At 55.2% G+C, this 21,852-nt stretch overlaps 1 protein-coding gene across 1 annotated transcript in view; it reads right to left on the bottom strand.

The window, feature by feature from the left end:
- Positions 1-20,890, bottom strand: part of FAM20C (FAM20C golgi associated secretory pathway kinase) — a 36,706-nt gene extending 15,816 nt beyond the window's left edge. The window contains exons 1-3 of the mRNA XM_075527646.1: positions 19,620-20,890; positions 17,697-17,875; positions 9,144-9,222 (exon numbers count right to left, since the gene is read on the bottom strand). Of these exons, the coding sequence (XP_075383761.1) occupies positions 9,144-9,222; positions 17,697-17,875; positions 19,620-20,212 (851 nt within the window). The 5' untranslated portion in view covers positions 20,213-20,890. The remainder of the gene's footprint in view (positions 1-9,143; positions 9,223-17,696; positions 17,876-19,619) is intronic.
- Positions 20,891-21,852: the final 962 nt, after the last annotated feature.

Here is a 21,852-nt window from a genome sequence, read left to right on the forward strand (position 1 = left end):
AAGCATGTAGGTATAGAGATAAATAACAGAGAGGTAAGACAGATAATAGGTAGGTAGAGATATAGATATAGATAGATGATAGATATACCTAGATGATATAGATAGATGATAGGTAGACAGAGACAGTTGAGTACGTGCTGACTCATAGTGACCCCCTGGACAATGGAACAAGCCATGTGTTCCCTGTACGACACTCACATCACAGCGTGAACAAATGCACGGGGGTGGTGGGGTGCCTGCCAGCTCACCAATGGGTGCCTGGCCCTCCACGTCACCACATCACACCACACTACCCACCTTATGATGCTACAAAGCTACAGGCAATTCTACTGCGATCTGTGAGGTTTCAACGTCTGGAAGTGGGTGCTCAGGTCTGTTTCCCGGTCTCAGTCTGGAATCCCACGGACACCTGCCCACTAGGGGTGGCTCCACTGGTAATATGAGATACAGCCTCCAGCATCACATTGACACAAAAGCCACCAGAGTGTGACACAGGGACAAGTGATAGCTGAGTTAAGCAACACTCCCACCCACAGAGAGGAGTGCTTCTCTTCTGTCCACTGTCAGTACACGACTGTCCACAGCCGCTTTGCTCCCAACGGCCCCAGACTGAAGACAAGCCCCATCCCCCTCCGCTGGCAGATATGGAGGTGGATTTGCAGGATGAGACCCTTCAGGAGGAAGGGTGAAGGGACACCAGCCACAACCACACCGGTAAGTCTCAGAAACCACATGGAGTAGAGTAGGGGGCCGTCGGATTCACTCAATAAAACCAGGGCAACAGAAGCAGGCTGCTTGCTGTCTGGTTGGGAGTCACGTGAGTCTGTCCTGGGGATGGGCACGTGGAAGGCAGGAGAGGCCTCGAGGGGTCTCAGGTTCTGTTACTTGCAGACTATGGGGAAGTGTTCAGTTTGCATCCATTTCCATGAGGATCTTTACCTCAATCACAGTATAAATTCTTAAAAGGCAATGGAAGGGGTGAGAGGGGAACTTGTGATTGGTGCTGCTAAAATGAAAGTCTTGTTGAATTTCTCCAACATTTAGAATATTTGCTCTGGGTCTAATCCAATCCCTCCTGGATCCACATAAAGAAACAGAGGTGCCGAGAGGGGCCTGAATGGATTAACAGTGCAGATTAAGCAGCTCCCTGCCGTTCTTGACCCAGGCATAGAAGCAGCAGGCACAGAGAGGGGTCTTCCTGGGGTCTGCCTGTAACCACGCAGCTCTGCTGCCACAGCTTTCTCTTACAACCCTTTCTCTTTCCTATCTGATTTAGTCATTTGAGCCTTCTCTGGTTTTCCCTCTCTGTCAATCTAGCCAAGGGTTTGTTCATTTAATTGATCCATTTGAAGATCCTGGTCTTGTTGTCTGTCTTTTGTTTTCCACTCTCAGTTCCGAGGTCTCTGCTGGAATCTTTATTTTCTCCATCCTTCTGTAGCCCCTGGGTTAACTCTGCTCTTCTTTCTACTTCCTCAAGGTGCAAAGTCAAGGCATTGATTTGTGACCTTTCTTCCTTGTTATAAAGGCCCCACGAGATCGTGTCTCATTTCCCGGGGAGCTTGGTTTGGTAGGCTGTGTTTTCATTCCCAGCTGTCTCTGAGTTTTCTCCAATTTGCCCGGGAATTTTTTTTCTTTAACCCATGGGTTGTCTCACAGTGTGCTGTTGACGTTGCACATATTTGTCAACTTTACAGATAGTCTTCTGTCATTGACTTAGCCTGACTTGAACAGAGTGAGGCTTACTGGCCCTCGGTTGTGGAGTAGCGTGTGCTCCATGCAGGGCAGGAGCCGGGGAACGGGGAAGAGTGTGTACCCTGCCATGGGCAGGTGGAATGCGCTCTGTCTGTCTGTCTCTCTCTGTTAGTCAGACTCCTTGGATGTTGGGCTGTCCGAGCCTCCTGCTGGCATGCTCTGCATTATCTAAAGTGACCCTCTGAAGCCTCCACAATGGCCACAGAGCTGCCTCCTCTCTCCCGTCTAGCCTGCCAGTGCCTGCCTCATGTAGCTGGGAGCTGGATCGTTAGCTGTGTGTGTGGTAGTTATGTCTTCATGACGTGGTAGTCCTTCCACCCACATATCCTGTCCTTCCTTGTCTCTTTGAACTGTTGGTAACTTGGTAATGATAGCGATGGCGGCAGCAGTGGTGGCGATGGTGGCAGCAGTGGTGGCGATGGTGGCGGCAGTGGTGGTGGTGGTGATGGTGGTGGCGGTGGTGATGGTGACGGTGGTGGTGGCGGTGGAGGTGGTGGTGATGGTGGTGGCGGTGGTGGATGTGGTGGTGGTGATGGTGGTGGTAGCAGTGGAGGTGGTGGCGGTGGTGATGTCATTGGGGTGGTGTGGTAGTGGTGGTGGTAGTGGTGATGATAGTGGTGGTAGTGGTATTGTTGGTGATGGTAGTGGTGATGGGTGATGTCATGGTGGTGGTAATGTCATGGTGGTGTAACCGCCACCCCCATGTGCAACAGAAGGGACCCCCCTCCTGTGCCTCTTCACAATTGTTTTATGCTTGAGTCAGTCCCTGGTGCAGCCGCTGTGTCCGTCCACTGTCCTTAGCATTCATGTCACCATTCAGCTCCCTTGTGATACCTACTGACATAGACCCCTTCCCCTTCCTCTCTTCGCTTTCTCCTCCCTGGGTCTCTGGGTCTGCAGTGGTACAGGAGGCCTCACCCTCTGACACCCCGCGTTTGTGGTCAGCGTGTCTCACACAGTTCCTCTCCCATCGTTCCTCCATCACTACCCTCTTTGTATTTCATTGACTTTTTTTTGTAGTGAACCACGTTCATTCCTTCCTCATTCCCTCCTCTGTGTGCTTTCTAGATGGTGTGTGTTTGCCATGAGGATTACGCTTCACGTGCTGAATGGATGACACTCTCATTTGATTTGATAGCTACCTAACTTCCACAGCAGACCAGCTCTGGCCCCGAGACTCCTCTCTTTAGTCTGTGCTTGTGTCCGGAGTTCTGGCTGCTTCTGCTGTCTCCCACGTCTCTGTGGGGGTGGGCAGCTGGGAGCTGCCTGCACACTGCCGTCTTGCTCCGTGGACACTATTTTTATAACTGTGATTTCAAGTCGTCTCTGTGTTGGGGCCAGGTGGAGCACAGCTTCATCTAGGGCACTTTGCATAATAACCCAGCTGTCACCAAACCCTTTCTCAAATTCCCACACTAGCTTCTGAATCTCAGGGTCAGGTGGTTATTAAGCCAGGGTTGAAATGACCTGTTTCACACTCTTTGAACCCTGCCCGAAGATGTTTCTTCTCTCCTTGCGGGCGACAGCCACGTCTGGAGAACACACGCTGCTGAGGTCTAGTGGTGACACTCTCCTGATGCTCCTGCTCTTCCACCTGTAGGGGGTTGGTCTGCTCTCTTCAACACCTTCAGAGACAGTTTCAATCCCAAACATGCCCCAGCAGAGACGAAGCCTAAGCTCTCAGCAGCTAGGGCATCCACGTAACAATGAGGCTCAAACCGCTCTGGTCACACCAGCACAAGCTGTCTCAGCAGGCAACAGGCAGTGACACAATCTGTCCCTGGTGCAGAAACCAGAGGCCACAATGCTGTTGCCCCAACTGGGTGGCCGGTCTTTCTGCTCCACTTTGAGCTGTTTACAGCTGCTGTGCTCTGCAGTACCCACCTTTCAAATGCACCAAGTATTTGTCTGCTTTCTACTGTTTGGAGCCAGGCACTTAACTACCAGGGAAAGTGCTCAGAAATAATCACAGGCATGATGGTTAGCCCTGGGTTTGGGACCGAAAGCCACCAGCCTGAAGCTTTGGTCAAGTCTCTCACTCACCATCCTTACTGGGGATTAATGACCCCCTCCCTCTCCTCCTGAGAAGGTGCAGGCCCAGAAGTGGCCAGGGCTCTCACACCTTCAACCACAGCTGCAGCCTTGTCAGGTGAGGCCCACGAACACACAGCAAAGGCGAGTCAGCCTGGGATGTGGCCAAGACTCCCTGGTGTGACTCACCCTTCAGGCACCATATGCAATCAAACCTCAACTGCAGACTTGGGCCAGATGTCACAGTCTAGGGCACAGTGCTCTGGGCCCCCACATCTGCCCAAGACTCCAGACACCAGCCGCTACCCCAGGAGGTACTAAGACACCCTCACTCTGGTCAGCTGGCTCCAACTCAGGGCCTCCCACGAACCCCTCAGGTTTGGAATTCTCTAGAATGACTCACAGAACACACCAGACTGTGTTGTGCCTACAATTACAGTTATATTATAGCAAACAAGACAAATAAGAACCAGGCAAAGGGAGGGGCTCGGAGGGTGAGGGCCGGAGGCTACAGATGGGGAACGCCCCATCCCACACTGGAGGGAGTCACCCTCCTGCCACATTGGTGTGCATGGAGCACTGCCACCCAGGAAGCTCCCGCGAGTATCAGCACCCGGGGTTTCTGGTGTGGCTCAGTGTCCCAGACGCAGTCAAGTGACTCCTTGTCCTCCTGCTGGTTCTCTGCAAGCCCTGCCCCACGCCGAGCTGATAAACACATGGCTTGGAGCCTCCCACCCTCCCCCCCCAATCTAACCACGTGGTAGACCTGTCTGACGTGGGCAACCACAGCCTGGTTCACCCACCACATCAACCATCAGGTGAGGCCCCGCCCAGCATGAGTAATTAGAGTATTCTAAGCACCTGTCTGTCTGTGTACCCAACGCAATGGCTTGCAGGTGTCTACGAGGCCAGGAGCTGTGCCACCCGGATTTCACACGCAGCAGGGTCACTGTGGAAGGCAGGTGGCAGTGGAGCTCCCAGGCTTAGACAGACTAGGAAGAAAGGTCAGAAGACTCGTTTCCAAGAGCCAGGCCGGGAGAATGCAACTGATGACAACAAACACCAGCCGGGAGCCCCCTGTTGGAAGGCACCTAAACTGCATGGTGGCCTCCACAATGGGCTCGGGCACATGTCCATCATGGAGACAGGACGGGCCAGGCCATGTGGTTGTGATGGGGTCACCGTGAATCAGGGCCAACAGGATGGCCGCTGACCAGGTTCCCTCCCGGGAACCAGGGGCAATGACAGCTGGAGCCCTGGCATCATGCCGACCCAGCCTTCACTCCTCAGTCCCTACGACCACCGCCCAGCGCCGTGCCCAGGGGCTGCTCCTCCAGGCTACCCAACCTCACCCCTTTCCCTCCATCCCCATCCCGGTCCAGTCACCTCATCTCTGCTCACTTGCCCCCTGCCACCGTCTTCGGACGGGTCCTGCCTTGCCAACATCATCAGGCCCAAGCATCGCCTGCACCACCATTCACTGGAAACATGTTTCTCTGTGTTAAAAACATGAACGCAACACCCCAACCACCAGCAACAGCGGTGCCACCAAGGAAATAAGTCCGGCATCCTCAAAACAGGAAAAGTTGGGCCTCAAAAAGTAACGTTTAAAAAGGGGAAAGAGCGCCAGCTGGAACGAGAGAAGTCATTTTTGATATCTGACAGGGGACTTGTATCTGTACTATGCAAAGCCTGTTTACAACTGTTCACACAAAAAATAAACAATCTGATTAAGTCCAGACAAAGGGCTTGATCATCCAACCAATCTGTGCCTTGGGCCGACAAGCAGGTGAAAGGTCCCCAGGGATGCGCATCGGAATCACAGCGAGCTGCACGCCACGCCACGCCATGTTGCTGCTGGCCGGTGCCCCTCGTCCAGCTAGTGGGCAGTTTGTCAGATGATTAAACGTAGAGTTTCCATGTGGCCCAGTAGCTCCACTCTGGGGTGTGCATGGAAGAGATGAAAACATATGCTCACACTCAAACTCAGGTCAGCTCACATGCCTGCCATGGACAGTGGGTGAGCACCATGAGGTCCATCCAAGCACACCGTGGAATGTCTCTCAGCCATGGAGAGAAATGATGTCCTGAGGAGCCTTGTGAACATAAGCTGAGAGAAGAAGCCAGACACAATGAGACAACCATCACATCATCCCTCCAGGGCTGGGGTGCCGCCGATTCCCTGTGCTTTGGCAGAACAGATACCTACTTTTTGCTGAGCTTGGCAAACCAGTGGTTAAATGGCTCTTATGATCAGGGTTCTCTCTAAGGTGAGTGGCTGGGCAGCCAACCAAAGCAGACATCACAAATTTACATCCCATACTGTTCTTTAGTGTGCACCTCCTTCAGGGTGCTTACGTTGGGAGTAACGGTATGAAAAAATAAACTGCCTAGATCATGTTCACGATTAAACCGCTCATTACAGCAGCGAGCTGCTTGCTCAGTTGTTTGAATCCCACAGGGGATCTCCCTATGCAACCCCAGTAAGCACTGCCACAGGGACAGAGAGGAGGGGCGAAGCTGAGGGGCAGGGCCTCATCATGAGGGCATGAGTATGTTCTGACCTCACCTGTTGGAGTGGTGATACTTATCTGTGAATGAGCTGGCCAGAGCACACTGAGTGACCTGCACGGTGTGTGAATCACGTCTCAGGGAAGCCGTTGAAACAAGCAGACAATGCAATACGCCCATAAGCAAGAGTACTAGGGGCTTCTGGGCTGAGCGCTCTGGCCTGGTCTGTTTCTCCGCTTCACTGCACATGCACAGCCAGGGACATCTTGAATCATCTGTCATTCTCTCTCTGTCTGCCTCTCTCTCTCTCTCTCTCTCTCTCTCTCACACACACACACACACACACACACACACACACACACACACACACACACACACACACACAGCTTCCCAGGAAGAGCCATGGCCCTGACCCCGCTCAGACTCCACGCCTACCTCTACCTACAAGAGCCCTGAAGGAAAACACTGACTCACACTGACTCACAGCGTTCGACTGACCACATTCCACGCTGCTATCAGCTCACAGACAAAAGTCCTTCCTTAAAGAGAACTATTCATTATGGGTTTTCATTTTCAAGGGTGGTGGCCACAGACCACAGCCATGTGGATGACCCCATCCTGAGGCCCCACCCTGCAGGGTCACCCAGAAGCCAGGGGCTGCTGGCCGCAGGACCACAGTCAACAAGCCTCAAAGGCTTTGAGATTGTCCCAACCATCACCAGGCCTTTCTCCTGGGACACCAGCCCTTCCGTCAGTAGATGAGTGCAGGTAGTTTGGGACCTTCGATTGTAGGCAGGGCCATGGAGGAGCCACTGTGCAGGCTCCTGAGTCTCCGGAGGGCTGTCTGCCCTGCAGACAACCTGAAGAGCAGAGAGCGCCCACCCCGTGGGTAGCAGGTGCTTCGAGGGTGTTATGGGGCAAACTGAGCCCACGAAAGCGGGATGGAAGTCCTGTTCCTGAACTAGTTTGGAAACAGGCTGCTTTCTCTTGTTCCTGAATGTGCACAGAGAAGGGTGAGGCTAAATCCCAATTCCCTCTGAGGGGAGTCTCAGCAGAGTGGAAGGGAGGTGGACATAGGCTCAGAAGAAAGCCCAGCCAACAAAAGTGTGGGAGCGCAGAGACCAGACCAGTCACGCAGGCACTCCCCTGGGCCTTCAGAGGGAGCGTGGCCCTGGTGACACCAGGTTCACACTGGCCTCAGGACTCCCAGACAGCCAGCGTCTGCCTGCCTCTAAAGTCCTGGGATATGACAGTGGCAGAAGGTCCACTTGACCAGCCAAGCACCCAGCAGAAACCAGGGAAAGGAATGAGTGTGGTTTCAGCATCTCTCCAGCCATAAGCATGGGTGCTTTATCCCAGGTCTGTGGTCCTCTCCAGGCCCTTGGCACCCCTTTCACCCTCACCGCGCCAGGAGCTCTGTGAGCGAAGTTCCTGTGAAGTCCTCAAAGACGTGAGAGTGGGCATCAGCCCCAGGCTCCCGCAGCCCTGGGCTAGGAGGAGGACAGACAGGACACCCTTCAGAGCAGCAGGGATGGCAGGGGAGAACCAAGCATGGAGAGACACCTCCAGTCACACACAGCCTTCGACACCTACCTTCTGTCAGGCATGCCAATGCTTCAGAAGGTGCTGAACTCACTGCCACCATTGCTAACACTGGAGATTGAACATGGACTGAGTCGTGTGCCCCTCCCCAAATAGGCCCCAACTTAGCTGGGCCATGATTCGCACGATGAGGCCCTTACCCTCCGTCCGGGACCTGCTCTGACTGCTGCTATCTGTCTGTAAACCCGCAGTGCGGACAGGCAGGCCTTCAAGCAGTTATGCTCATGGGACACAGGGGCATGATGCAGTCTGCAGGGTTAGCTGTGTCCGGCCAGTCTCTCTGGAGATCAAAGGGAGCCACCAGGGATGTGAGGGCTTTCCCACCACCAGAAAGAGGAGGTGGGGTGGAGGGTCCCTGCGCTGAGAACCTCCTAGACCCAGGAGCTAGATGAAACAGACCTGTCCCCGGAATGAACAGGCAGTGAAGGGCAGCCTCCCTCTGCAGCTGACACCCTGAACTCACACTGCGGGCCTCCTGACCCTGAGAGACGACACTGTCTTGGTCAAAAACACCCCCTTGGGGCACGTGTGCCCAGCACCCCCGAGAACCAAGGCACCGTCCTCCCAGCACATTCGTGAGCCTGGAAATGGGGTCTGCATTCCCTGGCCATTCAGGAGATGGAGTCTGCACAGCCCCCACCCAGCCCACAGACCGGGCCTGCACAGACCATGGACCTACATCGGTGGCCACCAAAGACCCTGGCCGAGCCCCCACACAGACCCACTTGTCACCATGCGCATCCCACTGCACTTCAAGAACCCAGTTCGGGTTTCCAGTCATACAGTTAACAAACACACAATAGCAGGTGCTCACATCCACCCACTGCCAGATTTTGTAAATCAGGTTTGATGGAGACAGCCTGCCTGCTCTCTTACACATGTCTGAGGCTACTTTGGGGCTGGGAGCAGAGTGGACACAGGCCCCAAAGCGAGCAGCAGGCAACCCTGACAGCTGGCCTGGGTAGCGGCAGGGCATCTCTCCTGTTTAAGCCGCCAATATCCCTGTTGGTAAGAATGCTCAGCCTGGGCAGTGAAGGGGGAAGTTGGGGAAAGGGAGAGGGGTGTGGGCAGTGAAGAAGCCAGGCTCAAGGCTGTCAGGAGGAGAAGCCAGTTCTACACTGTGTGCCCCAAACCCCTCCGCCCATGGCCAGAGAACCGCCCCCACCCTGCCCTGAATCCCTCCGCCAGGGACCTGAGAGCCCCCCTATCCCCCATCCCGTCCCACGCCTGACTGCGCCAGCACCTACTTCATGGGCTTGAACAGCGCCTGCCCGTAATTCTGGAACATCATGATGAGCTTGAGCTGTGTGCCCCCTGACTTCATGGCTGCAAGAGGAGGAGAGAAAGAGTGTCACTCGCTGCAGGCCTGAAAGGACAAGAGGTGGCTGTAGGACTCCCTCCTCGTTGGAGGCATGGCTTCTCACCCCAAGGGTGGCACACCCCACACTCTCACTCTCCGGCTCTGACCCAAGCTGAAGGGACCAGACTGGAAGGTGTGCCCCCCCCATGAGTACCGCCTTACCTATGCAGGTACCCACAGTCACACCCCCAGGCATGTGCACACACCCCCAAACACACACACGCTCACACCTATGCATATACACACACTCACACAGCCATGCATGTCCATTCACATACACGTTCCCATGTGCACAATACTCACACATGCACACACGTGCATACCCAATCACACATGCATGCACACACATGCTCATACACACGTGCACATTCGCATGTGCACACATGCACACAGCCACCTGCGTACATGTTTTCTCACACACATGCAATATTTGTATGCATGCTAATGTGTGTGCACAAATGCCTATGCTCACAGCTACACACATGTGTGTCCACAAATGCATTCATGCATGTACACGTGTGTGCACAGAGGCACAAGGCATGTACACATATACATACATACGCACACATACACACATGCATACTCATACATATAAGCTTATACACAGGCACCTACATTAACATGCATGCACACGTAACACACATGTATGTATACAGACACCTAAACCACTCACAGATAGACACATGAAACATTCCCATAGACATATACCTCATAGAACTCACACACAACAGACACCCATGCACACAGCTTGTGACTTTACTATTAACCCAAACAGACCAAACCCTCTGCAGTGGGCTCGGTTCAGCCCCACAGCGGCCCTGCACACAGAGAAGAAAGCTGTCCCCATGTCCCCATTCCAAGGCTACAATCTTCACAGGAGCAGATGGCCTCAGCATTCTCCGAGGAGCATTTGGTGGGTTCAAAGCCAACCTCTAAGTTAGCAGCTGGGCACTTCAACTCCTGTGCTCCCAGGGCTCGTCTTTCCTATCAACAGCTGCCTCTCAGACCTGTCTCCCCTGAAGCCGCTCTGCAGGCCTGCATCCTGGGTGCAGGGTGCCAGGCCAGGGCAGTCCGACCCTCCTCTCTCTCTCTCCAATGCACACTTATCACACTTTTAACCAGATGAAAACAAGAATGATTGTGAAGAGTTGTTGGTTCAGGGATGGCCACTGAGTGCCCCCACCCATACCTAATAGCTTGGGTCCTTGGATCAATTGTTCCTTCCAGAGCTTGTAATCCTGTCCCCCTTTAATAACAAGATATTGTACAAATCTGGTCAGCCTAATCATGCTTGTTCTGGAAGCAACTCCCATCGGCAAGCTGCCTCTGGGCCCCTGCCCACTCTGTCACTGGCTCTCCCCACAGAGCAGGTCCATAGTTAGAGTTACAGGATGCAGAAACCCCTCTGCCACTGAGAACGGCGATCATGACGGGCCCTCTCTCTTGAGGACTTGACGGGCACCAGCTCTTGTCCTGGTGAGGGTCCCTGCATGCCCAGTCCCACTCCACCATCACTCCACCATGCTGAGATTCAGGAAGTTCTGGGTCTGCTGTTAGGACTCGTTAAGACCTGTCTGGAGGAGGAGGCTGACGGTCTCTATGAACAACTGCCTCCTTTGCCAGGAGACTCCAGCTATCACGACGGAACATTGAATCACAGATCCTATAAAAGACTCCTATAAAAAGGGGGACATCAGGACAGAAGTTCAAGTTTCATGAACTCTCTGGAGCCTTGCAGGTTAAGGTGAGCACCTGGAACCACTGCACTGAGACCCTGAAGCCATGGAAATGGAAAGTCGTCACTTTGCATAACCAGTAGAGAAAGACCAGCTCTGGCTTGAGCCCTGTGCACTCTCATAAGTCCATCTGCTGCGACAGACTGGGGACAGCTACTTGAGTTACGAGGTGGGTGCCTTGGGGGCAGTGAGCTCACACTCCCCAGGAAGCAGAAACTCAAAAAGGCGGGGGAGGGGGAGATATGCCACTCAAAGAAAGTCGTCCATGCCACTGAGTGGTGCACGCAGACTTGGACAGACTAGTACACACTCTATCTTAAACACTCTCAGCAACAACAAATAGACACAAGTGAGAAGAAAAAATACAATGTGACAGCAGAAACAGTTGGCCTTGGGCTGGAACATAGCCCCATGAGCTCTCCAACTACCATCTGGTCACGTCACCCCACTCATGTCTCAAAGTGGTGCCGGTGATACCCTGTGGTTAATGGTGTGCACAGCAGCAGGATAAAAGGTGAGAAAGATGGGAGACTCAGTTGTAAAGGATGGAGCATCAGGGCCACCAGAAGCCAAGGACTCCGTGCTGCCCTCACCTGGATCGCAGGCATGGAGCTCCAATTGTAAGAGAGGCATCCTGGCTGCTGTGGTCAGGTTTGGGGTGAAGCCCTCTACTTCAGCTCCCTCAGAGCTTGTGTACTGAGAGGATGTGTGTGGGCTTCGGCCCTGTGGATCCCAGGATCCCAGATCAAGGCCCTCGCTGGCCACGGGCCCTGGGAGCACCCAACCCAGAGGCTGCCCTAGCCTTTGAGACTCAGAACCCTGATGCCCGAGCAAAGGGCATATCCTGGACCCCTCACTCAAGCCAGCAACACACAAAACCTTCTGGAAGCTTGCCTCCACTGCCTCCAACCCTGGTGGCTGTTTCTGCACATCCTTCTCGAGAGCAGCGACTTGTAAGTCACATCACCTTAGAGGCCACCTCCACATCTCTCCAGAGGACATGATGTCCACCCCTCAGAATGGGACCAGCCAGAGGTATGGCAGCTTCTGCTGGTGCTTGAGGGACCCAGCTGGGCCAGCACCAGTATCCTCAGGGCTGCAGGGACACTGGAAAGGGGTTACTTCAGCCCCGGAACAGCCTTCAGGTCTTCTGGCACCCAACCAGGGCCAACATGATGGTGGCTGCTGCAGCCGCCTGGCGGGGTAAGCCGTGCCCTTCCTAGGACTAGAACACCAACTAACAGCCAGGGAAGCTGGTGCCCAGCCCCACTGGCCCACCCTGCTGCTCTCTCAGGGCCATGGTGGAAGGCTCCTTTGTCCCTGCAGGCTTCCAGTCCGTCATACCCAGAGGGAACAGGCTCTCTGTCTACCTGTAGGTTCATTGCTGTGGGAACATGGGTCCTGTGGGGCCAATCCCTTTGTTCAGCCTGAAGCTCAGGCCCTTCTGGGTCCTGGTGTGAAGGTCTGACCAGGCCAGAAGATGCCCCTCCCTGGGGACACCAGCTGCTTCTCCTTCCAGAGCTCTTCCAAGGACAGTGATGAGAGCCATGCTGAGCGTGACGCAGACCCAGCCAGGAGCGCACCAGTTCAGGCAGAATAGAAAGGGGTGATGCCTGGCCGTTACCAGGCAGCCGGCCCAACTATAAATAACAGCTGCTGCCCTCACCAGCTGTGCCCAGGGCCACGCTAAGCCCCAGGGACTGGACCGCGCGCTGTGACCGGAGCCTCAGGGCAGCCTCTCCAGCAGAGCTTGGGGGTGAGACGAGTCACTGGGAATATAGGGTGGCCCCACAGCCATGAGGCTAGAACCTGGAGCCGGGCCGCCCAGACACCGTCCCGACTGTGGGGTCACACTGGATGCACCTCCAGTTCCCAGGGTCTGGCTCTTCTTCCCCGGTCCCTCTGTGCCTGGTCCACCCTGTCTCCACCTCTGCCTGCCTCACAGCAGAACACTGGATCCATAGAAACACTGGAGGCTTCTTACCAGGGTGCCCCCACTTTACCCTACGCTGGCTCTTCACCCTGTTCCAGGTCATAAAGGCAGGATCCCACTTCCCTCAACTGGTTCCTCCCCTCCAGGGACTTGCATCTGCATGCTGTCCCAGTGGGGTTACTGGGCCCAGGCAGCTAGCCTCCACCCTACCCCCTGCCAGGTGCCCACACCCAGAAGGGCTCTTAGAGGAGCATGATCTGAGTAAGTGGGGGTGAGGGTTTGGGGGGCCCTCCCCCTGGACACCTGCCTTTGGGGGCGCAGCCACCCATCCCCATAAACCCCAAGCCCCTGGGCCCACAGGAGCTGGCAAGATGGGGTCTTCTCCCCTTATCTCACTCCATGCACAAGAATAAACTCAAGATGGATCATAGACCTTGAAGTAAAACCGCAAACTATTAGGACCATCAATAAGGGAATTGGCACCAACTTGAGAACTTTGGCACAGGGAATACACAGACTATCAGAAATAGGGAAGGACACAAACACAGAGGAGGCACAAATTGACAAGTGGGATACACTGAAGATAAAACACCTGTGTACATTGAAAGAATTCACCAAGAGAGTAATAAGAGAGTCCATGCACTGGGAAAACATCTCTAGCAATGACACATCAAAGGCCTTATTACTAAAATCTACAATACTCTGTTAGCTTCCAAAAAGAAAAAAGCTAATTGCCCACTGAGGAGGTGGGCAAAGTACTTGAACAGAAGTTTCACAGGGGCAGAAATCTGAATGGCCAATAAACATATGAGAAAATGTTCCCGGTCTTTATCCGTAAGAGAAATGCAAATTAAAACAGCAATGAGGTACCACCTAACACCCTCAAAGATAGCCCAATTAAAAAAAATCAGAAAGCAGCAAGTGTTGGAGGAGCTGTGAGGAGACAGGAACTCTTGTCCACTGCTGGTGGACCTATAGGTATGTACAGCCATTATGGAAATCGATCTGGCAATATCTAAAACAGATAGAAATCGAGCTACCTTATGACTCAGCAATCCCCCTACTGGGCATACACCAGGATAAGGCAAGAAACAAACCATGGCCCGACATCTGAGCTCCAATGTTCAATGCAGCACAGTTCACAATTGTAAGGGGTTGGAAACAACCCAAATTTTCATTAACTGACGAGTGGATTAAAAACTGTGGTACATACATACAATGGAGTACTACACATTGCTAAACACCAGTGATGAAAGTATGAAGCACATTGCCGCATGGGAAGAACTGGAGGAAATCATGCTAAGTGAAGTAAGTCAAGCACAAAAGGTCAAGAGTCTGCTGAGGTAAGCTTTAAAAAATACAAAAGGGGGATAGGAAAAAAGCTACTGTATATAAACATTCTGGGGACAAGGACCAGGTAGTATGGTAGGGGCCAGACCAAAGCCAGGGATACATATGGCAGCCAACTGTAAAAGAGCGGGCAAAAGAAAAAATGAAAAAGAAATGGGTAGCTGGGGAACAGGACACTAACCCACGCAAGGGGAAGGTATTGTTTATATCTCCACATGGAAAGAGGGATCAAACTTCAACCCGGTGCTCCAAGATGTGAATGCAACATGCTGGCATGGAGTGGGGAACTAGTAGAGAAGTCTGAGGGGCCAGCCCCAATTCCGACTGTGTCGACAGCTGCTCCCTCACCCCCCAGAAGAATTTATTCCAGAGGACAGCACTGAAACTGCAGCTCAGGGAGAGGGACATGTCTGATCAGAGCACATGGGAGCAAATGAAGGGGGAGGAATAGAGAGTGGAGCACATCCTGGCCCACCAAGCCTTGACAATGATATTCCCGCTCAAAGCAGCCAATCCACAGAGAAGACCATATGGCCAGCCCCACTATGCACACAACCCTCACTGACCCATAGCCCTACAGGGGACAACACTGGGGACATAGTGTAGAAATTGTGCCTGATCTGCTCCTACCACACCGAGGCAAAACACTAAGGGTGTGCAACAGAACAGCAAGGGGAACAGAGCAACGAAATCCCCAGGGAATACCAAAAACAGACTTTGGGGCCAGGTCTTGGCACCCCATCAGACTCAACCAGAAAATACTCCTAAAGGGCAACAAACAGTCCTTGAACTAACCACAAGCTTTTCTTTTTTGTTGTTGTGTTGTGGGTTTTTTTGTTTTTCTGTCATAGGCTTTTTGTTGTTTTGTTTTCTTTTGTTGCTTGGTTTTGCCTTGTCCTGTTTTTGTGCATGTTATTATCTCCACAGTTCTGTCTAAATAAGATAGGCTGGATGAACAATCTGGAGGAGAAAACAGTGGGACCGATAGTTCTTGGGGGACATGGGAGAGGAGAAGGTGGGAGGAAAGGAAGTGGTGTTAACAAACCCAGGGACAAGGGAACAACAAGTGATCCAAATCGGTGGTGAGGCCTGGTAGGGCATGATCAAGGGTAATGTAACCGAGAGGAATTACTGAAACCCAAATGAAGGCTGAGCATGATAGTGGGACATGAAGAAAGTAAAAGGAAATAGAGGAAAGAGCAAGGAGGCAAAGCACAAAGGGCATTTATAGAGATCTAAATAAAGGCATGTACATATGTAAGTATATTTATATATGAGGATGGGGAAATAGATCTATGTGCATATGTTATAGGTTAGTATTAAGGTAGCAGATGGACATTGGGCCTCCACTCAAGTACTTCCTCAATGCAAGAATACTTTGTTCTATTAAACTGGTATTCCATGATGCTCACCTTCCTGACACGATCACTGAAGACAAAGCAGGTGTATAAGCAAATGTGGTGAAGAAAGCTGATGGTGCCCAGCTATCAAAAGATATAGTGTCTGGGGTCTTAAAGGCTTGAAGGTAAACAAGAGGCCAGCTAGCTCAGAAGCAACAAAGCCCACATGGTAGAAGTACACCAGCCTGCGTGATCACGAGGTGTCAAAGGGATGAGGTATCAGGCATCAAAGAACAAAATAACATATTATTGTGAATGAGCAGGGGTGCAGAGTGGGGACTCAGGGCCCATCTGTAGGAAACTGGACATTCCCTTACATAACGGTCTCGAGGAAGAGACAAGCCAGTCAGGGTGCAGTGTAGCCACGATGAAACATACAACTTTCCTCAAGTTCTTAAATGCTTCCTCCCCACCCACTATCATGATCCTAATACTACTTACAAATCTGCCTAGACCAGAGGATGTACACTGGTACAGATAGGAATTGGAAATACAGGGAATTCAGGACGGATGATCCCTTCAGGACCAGTGGTGAGAGTGGCGATACCAGGAGGGTGGGGTAGAAAGGGAGAACTGATTATAAATATCTACATATAGCCTCCTCACTGGGGGACGGACAACAGAAAAGTGGATGAAGGGAGACATTGCACAGTGTAAGACCTGACAAAATAATAATTTATAAATTATCAAGGGTTCTTGAGGGAAGGGGGAGCGGGGAGGGATGGGGAAAATAAGGAGCTGATGCCAGGGGCTTACGTGGAGAGCAAATGTTTTGAGAATGATGAGGGTAACGGATGTACAAATGTGCTTTATACAACTGATGTATATATGGATTGCAATAAGAGTTGTATGAAAAAAAAAAGAAAAAAAAAGAGTTGTATGAGCCCCCAATAAAATGATTTTTAAAAAAGATGGAGTCTTCTCTCTAAGAAAGAGGGCCACCCAGACATGGTTGACCCCACAGCACCCTCTGCACGTGCCAGGCTCAGCACTCCCACCCTGACCTGCCCAGGGAAGGTCTCAAACCACTTCTCAGTAGTGGGTGGGAGTGGTACAAGTGACCAGCCTGATGTTCTGGTGATGACCACATGGCCTAAGACTAGACAGGCTCTAAGCCACATGGCAGCATAGCACCGGGGGACAGAGGTTGGGGGAGCTGTGGAGAACAAAGGGTCATACTTATGCCATTTACCCTGCCTTCCTGGGTGGGCCTGCCCCCACTAGGCAGACAGGGAAACTGAGGCAACAAACCATCTGCCCACAGGCAAACCCCACCCTGCAGCCACGGACACATGTCTGTGAGGTCAGTTGTCCAGCACAGCAGAAGACCGTGTCCTGTGGGTGGTGACAGCACCTCCATCCCCAAAGTTCTCATCCCTAGTTTGGGTCACAGGTCTCCTGCCACCACACCCACCTCCGGGTAGGGGGCTTGCTCAGAGCACAGAGCCACCTTTACAGAGAGAAGAGTGGGCCCCAGACACAGCCATGGGGGTACAGTCACAGAGGGGATGAAATCATGGGGGGAGGGCCCAGCCATGGTGGCACAGTTACAGGGGGATGAAGTCACGGGGTGGGGGACATAATCATGGGGGCACAATCATGGGGGGATGAAGCCATGGGAGTTGACAGCAAGGCCATGGGGGCACAGTCATGGGGGGAATGAAGTCATGGCGAGCACAGCTATGGGGGTGCCTTCTTACACCTTCATCTGTGACCTAGTCTGTGCCCTCCTGGGGAGTCATCAAGCAGTGTGGGAGTATGGGAGCTACAGCCTCTCTGTGTCTGGGTCTCTCTCCTTTTGTCTCTCCACCTACCTCTTGAGCTCTGTCTCTGCTGCCTTTCTGTCTCTGTCATTCTCTGTCTCTCTATCCCTGTCTCACTCTGTCTCGGCTTCTTTCTGTCTTTCTAGTGTTAGCAGCAGCATCTCCAGCCAGTCCCTCCCCTCAACCTGCTAGGCCTCCTGCCCTTGAGGCTGCCACACAAGCTGCCCCCAGCCCCCTGCACACGAGAGGGGCACCTACCCACGCTGGTTATCCTCTGGGAGCCCAGGTCCTGCAGGAGGGCCTCTATGGCTGGGTTGTGCCTTGAGTATAGTTCATAGCGGTTGATGCCGATGTGGAACTTGAGCCAGTTGGGGTAGGTGTCAAGGGCCACACCCCCTGTGGGCAGGAATTCTCCACCTTCAGTGCCCTCCGGTGGCCTGTGGGAAGCAGAGATGATGAGAAAGGACACATGTGCCCATGGGAGTTGGCCTCAGGTCCACACCAGGACAGTGCTTGGTAAGCTGACCAACCAGATTTTCACATTGGTAAAGCGGGACACCAGCGGGAACCATTGATAAAACTCATATCCCGGTGAAATACCCACATGACAGCCGAAAACTGTGTACCCTAGCTTGTCGCGCATGCTTTCCAAACATCGGGACTTTTCACAAACTCTGCGGGACACAGGGAAAATTGTTAAAAATTGGGACTGTCCCACCAAAAGTGGGACTTCTGGTCACCTTATCTTGGGCCTTGGCCCTGGGACGGGTTGGTGAATATCGGAAGAGGCAGGCTGGGCTGCTCTGCACTAATAGCACCGGAGGCTCCGATTCCTAGTTACCTCTGCACACGTCCCAGACAAGCTGCAAGAAAGGCTGGGCCAGGCCTGGTGTCTGTGCTAGCCCACCCCCTTGGTCTGGGCCCTCGGGCCTCAGGGCTGCCAGGTGCCCAGGAGCAGGACTAGAGGGGGTCTCTGACCACAGACATGCCCAGGCCTTCAGAAACTGCCCCCCTGCCTTTGTTGGCAGGTTGCAAGAGCCTGGCCTTGAATCTAATTAGCAGTCTTGAGAGGGGATGGTCCCTAAGCCACTGTCCATGCCCCCAGGCACACATCCCCAGGTCAAGGGTCAGTCTAGGGTGGTTAGACCTTCTGGCCTGTCTGCTGGCTGCAGGAGGAGGGAACTGATCTTCTTTTAAGGCACCAGGCAGCTCTCTCCTGCAGTGGACCCGAGGTGTCCAGGCTTCTCCTCCAAGCTGCGCTGCGGTGGCTGACGGCAGGCTGGGCCACTGCTTTGTCTCAGGTTTCTGAGCTTCCTTGGGCAGCAGGCAGGCAGCACTGCTGGGATCACCCAACCCCCCAGGCCTGAGACAGACACCTCCGGGCCCGGGGCCGTGTGCTTAGGAGAGGGGGTTCTCTCAGGCAGTTGGAAACCCTGCCCTTGCCTGCAGCTTGGGGAACTCTCCCCCCACCCCCACCTCCACCTGGCTGCTTGGAGAAACCTCCCCACCCTGCTTGGGGACCTTCTGCAGGTGGTGGCTCACTGTGGCCTGGCTGGCTGTTCCTGTATTACCGCCTCCTCCGAGGTTGCTGTATCTGGTTGCTTTGAGCTCCTGGCTGAGAGCGCCTGGGGAAGTGTGAGCCTCAGGTCTGAAAAGAGGCTGGATCTGGGGGCGGTTCCTGCCTTGAAAGCTTCCGCCCTCACCCCTGGGAGCTGGCTTGGCTCCCAGCCTGCTCACAGGAGACCCCTTTGTCTCACTGGCTCATTCACCCACTGCTAACCCACTTGCGGGGCCTGGGACCAGGGTCTGTAGGGCAGAGCAGGGATGCTTCTGAAAAAATGCAGGTGTGGAATTTCTTAGGCATGAGTGTCAGCCTGCCTGTAGGTGGGACCTTGGAAAACTCCAACCCCTAGCAGCCCCCTGGGGAGAGGGGGGTGCTCCAAGACAAAGGCACCTGAGCCTCCCCACAGCCATGGGGAAGGGGCCTCTTCCAGTTGGCCAAGCCCCCTGGGAGATTGTCCACCCCCTGGGTCTGTTGGCACACCTGGGGCACATGGACATTTCCAAATCATGGGGCTCACAGGGTTTTCACAGAGCCTGCGGGGTTCCCCAAGGAAACAGGCCTGTCAGCACCCACCCAACATGCGCCCCACCCCCCTGTATTAGAGCCAATCCCCTCACCATTCCGGGTTCTCCGCTGCCTTGGGGTTGAACCTGATGTCGCTATTGACATTAAACAACACGTCGTCCTCTGTTACGGGAGGGACGGCCACCTGGTACAGCGGGTGTTCAAACAGCCTGGCCAACAGCGAGCCATCACCGCTGGGGCCTGGCGGCGGCGCCGTCCTCAAGACTCCGTGGGCTTGCAGCAGCGGCCGGTGTGCGGAGTCTCCGGGCTGTGAGGCGCCAGCGTCCCGTCTTCGCCAAGTGCCTTCGGCGGGCTCCGCCGCGGGCGGCAGCTTCTCCAGCGAGTGCGAGGAGAGGTTGGAGGAAGGGTCAGAGCTGACGTCCTGGAGGACTCGCAGCGTGTGCTTGTTGGGCCAGCCGGGCGCGGCGGCGGCGGCGGCGGCGGACTCCCCGGGGCGGCCGCGCGCCTGGGCCCAGCCGATTGCCGCTGCCTCGGCCGCGGGTTGCGCGCAAGAGCAGCCGGACTCGCCTTGCGGCCGCACGGCGCGCCGCTCCAGCGTGGGCAGCAGGTCCAGCACGATGTGCAGCGCGCAGGCCACCAGAAACACCATCAGGATCAGCACGCGGAACCTGCGCACCAGGATCATCTTCACCGGGTCCCGGCGCAGTCCGCCGCTCCGGCTCGGCTCCTCTCCGGCGCGCCGCCGCCGCGCGGGTCAAGGTCCAGCCGGTGCAGGAACAGCTACCAGCGGCGGCACGGCGCCGGGGCCTGGACCCCGCGTAGGGAGCCCTCCGCCGGAGCCCCTGCCCGCCAGGCCATTCCGGGGTTCCACCCGCCCGGCTTCTGCGGAAAGGCCGCGCCCTCAGCGGCCAGGGCCCGCGTCTCTGGTTCGGGGAGCTCTGGGCGCCGGAGGCGGCGCGGGGCGCGACGGGCCGGGGACCCGGGGACGCAGCCGGGGGATGCCTGGGCGCACGCAACGGCCGGCGCGGGGTTCCGGGGCCGCGGCCGCGCTCATCGGGCGCTCGGGGACCCGCCGCCGCCTCCGATCCCCGACCGGGGCGTGGCGGGCCTGGGTGGCTGGCCGAGATTTGATCCCGGCGCGGTCCGGGCTGTGTGCTCCGGGCGGGCGGGCGGGCTCTGGGGCTGGGCTCAGTGCTGTCACGCTCGGCCGAGAGGCGGGGACTGAGAGGAAGGACGAGGGCGCGAGGCCCCGGGGACGAGAAATGGGGACTGAGGATGGAGGTGGGCGCGGCGGTGCGGGCAGGTGCAGCGAGTGGCAGCGTCCTGGAGCAGCAGCTCCAGCATGCCGAACCCCTGGGTGCGCCCCCCGCGAGCCGGGCTGCAGATATTCCGACCCATGGAGCCGCCCCCCGCGTCAGAGCGCGCGGATTGGCGGAGCCGTGGCCCTGGCGAGAGTCACCGCCAAGCCCGGCCCTGAACTCTCATCTCCGCCTCCTACCCCCTCCTTCCCGTCCCTCCCCCCCCCCTCCGCTCCTTCCTTCTCCCCTCGGCAGTGCCTGCCTGGCCTCTGCGGCCTGGGCCGCCGGTCAGGACTCCTCCGCCTGTGTCCGAGGAGAAGATGGAAAAGGTGGCCCAGAGGAGCAGGCAGGGAGGCGGGGTCACTCGGGACACTGGTGAGAAGGGCAGTCGCGGCCCTTCCTAAGACCCCCGCCTGGGCAGCGCTTGCCGTCTCCGCTCCTCTCCAAGGGCCTCGCGCCCAACCGAGGCCAAGTTGACCGCTCCCTGAGCAGCGGGGCGTCTGCGCCTCCCGAACTGCTCCTGCCCGCTGACGGCCAGCTTTCGCCCATCAATAGTCCAGAGGGAGGAGAAGGAAGTGGCGCGGGGCCGCCGCGATGGGCGCGGCGTCTAGTCTGGAGCGTCCTAATTCGTCCCATCCAGAGGGAAATCCAGGGTCCAGGCCATGCTCTCCCCACCTACCCCAAGGGGACACACCTGCGCCTTAACCAGAGCACGGAGAGGTACCCCATGTGCAGACACCTCCCCCGCTGTGGGCGTGTATGTGTGTGTGTGTGTGTGTGTGTGTGTGTGTGTGTGTGTGTGTGTGTGTGTGTGTGTGTGTGAGAGAGAGAGAGAGAGAGAGAGAGAGAGAGAGAAGCCGCACACATTCCTGCGCCCACGAGTCTCGTGCTTCAAGCCATGGCCAAGTCAGGCAATCCATCCAACTTGGTCTCCTGGGGATAAGACCTCCCGATAGGAACTATTACCTAACAGGGTGTCAACCATGAAAAGTCTCAATTGGGGAAGCGGGCATGGGGGAGGGGCTAG

Source organism: Tenrec ecaudatus, chromosome 12 (genome assembly GCF_050624435.1).
Source record: "Tenrec ecaudatus isolate mTenEca1 chromosome 12, mTenEca1.hap1, whole genome shotgun sequence".
Lineage (NCBI taxonomy): Eukaryota > Metazoa > Chordata > Mammalia > Afrosoricida > Tenrecidae > Tenrec > Tenrec ecaudatus.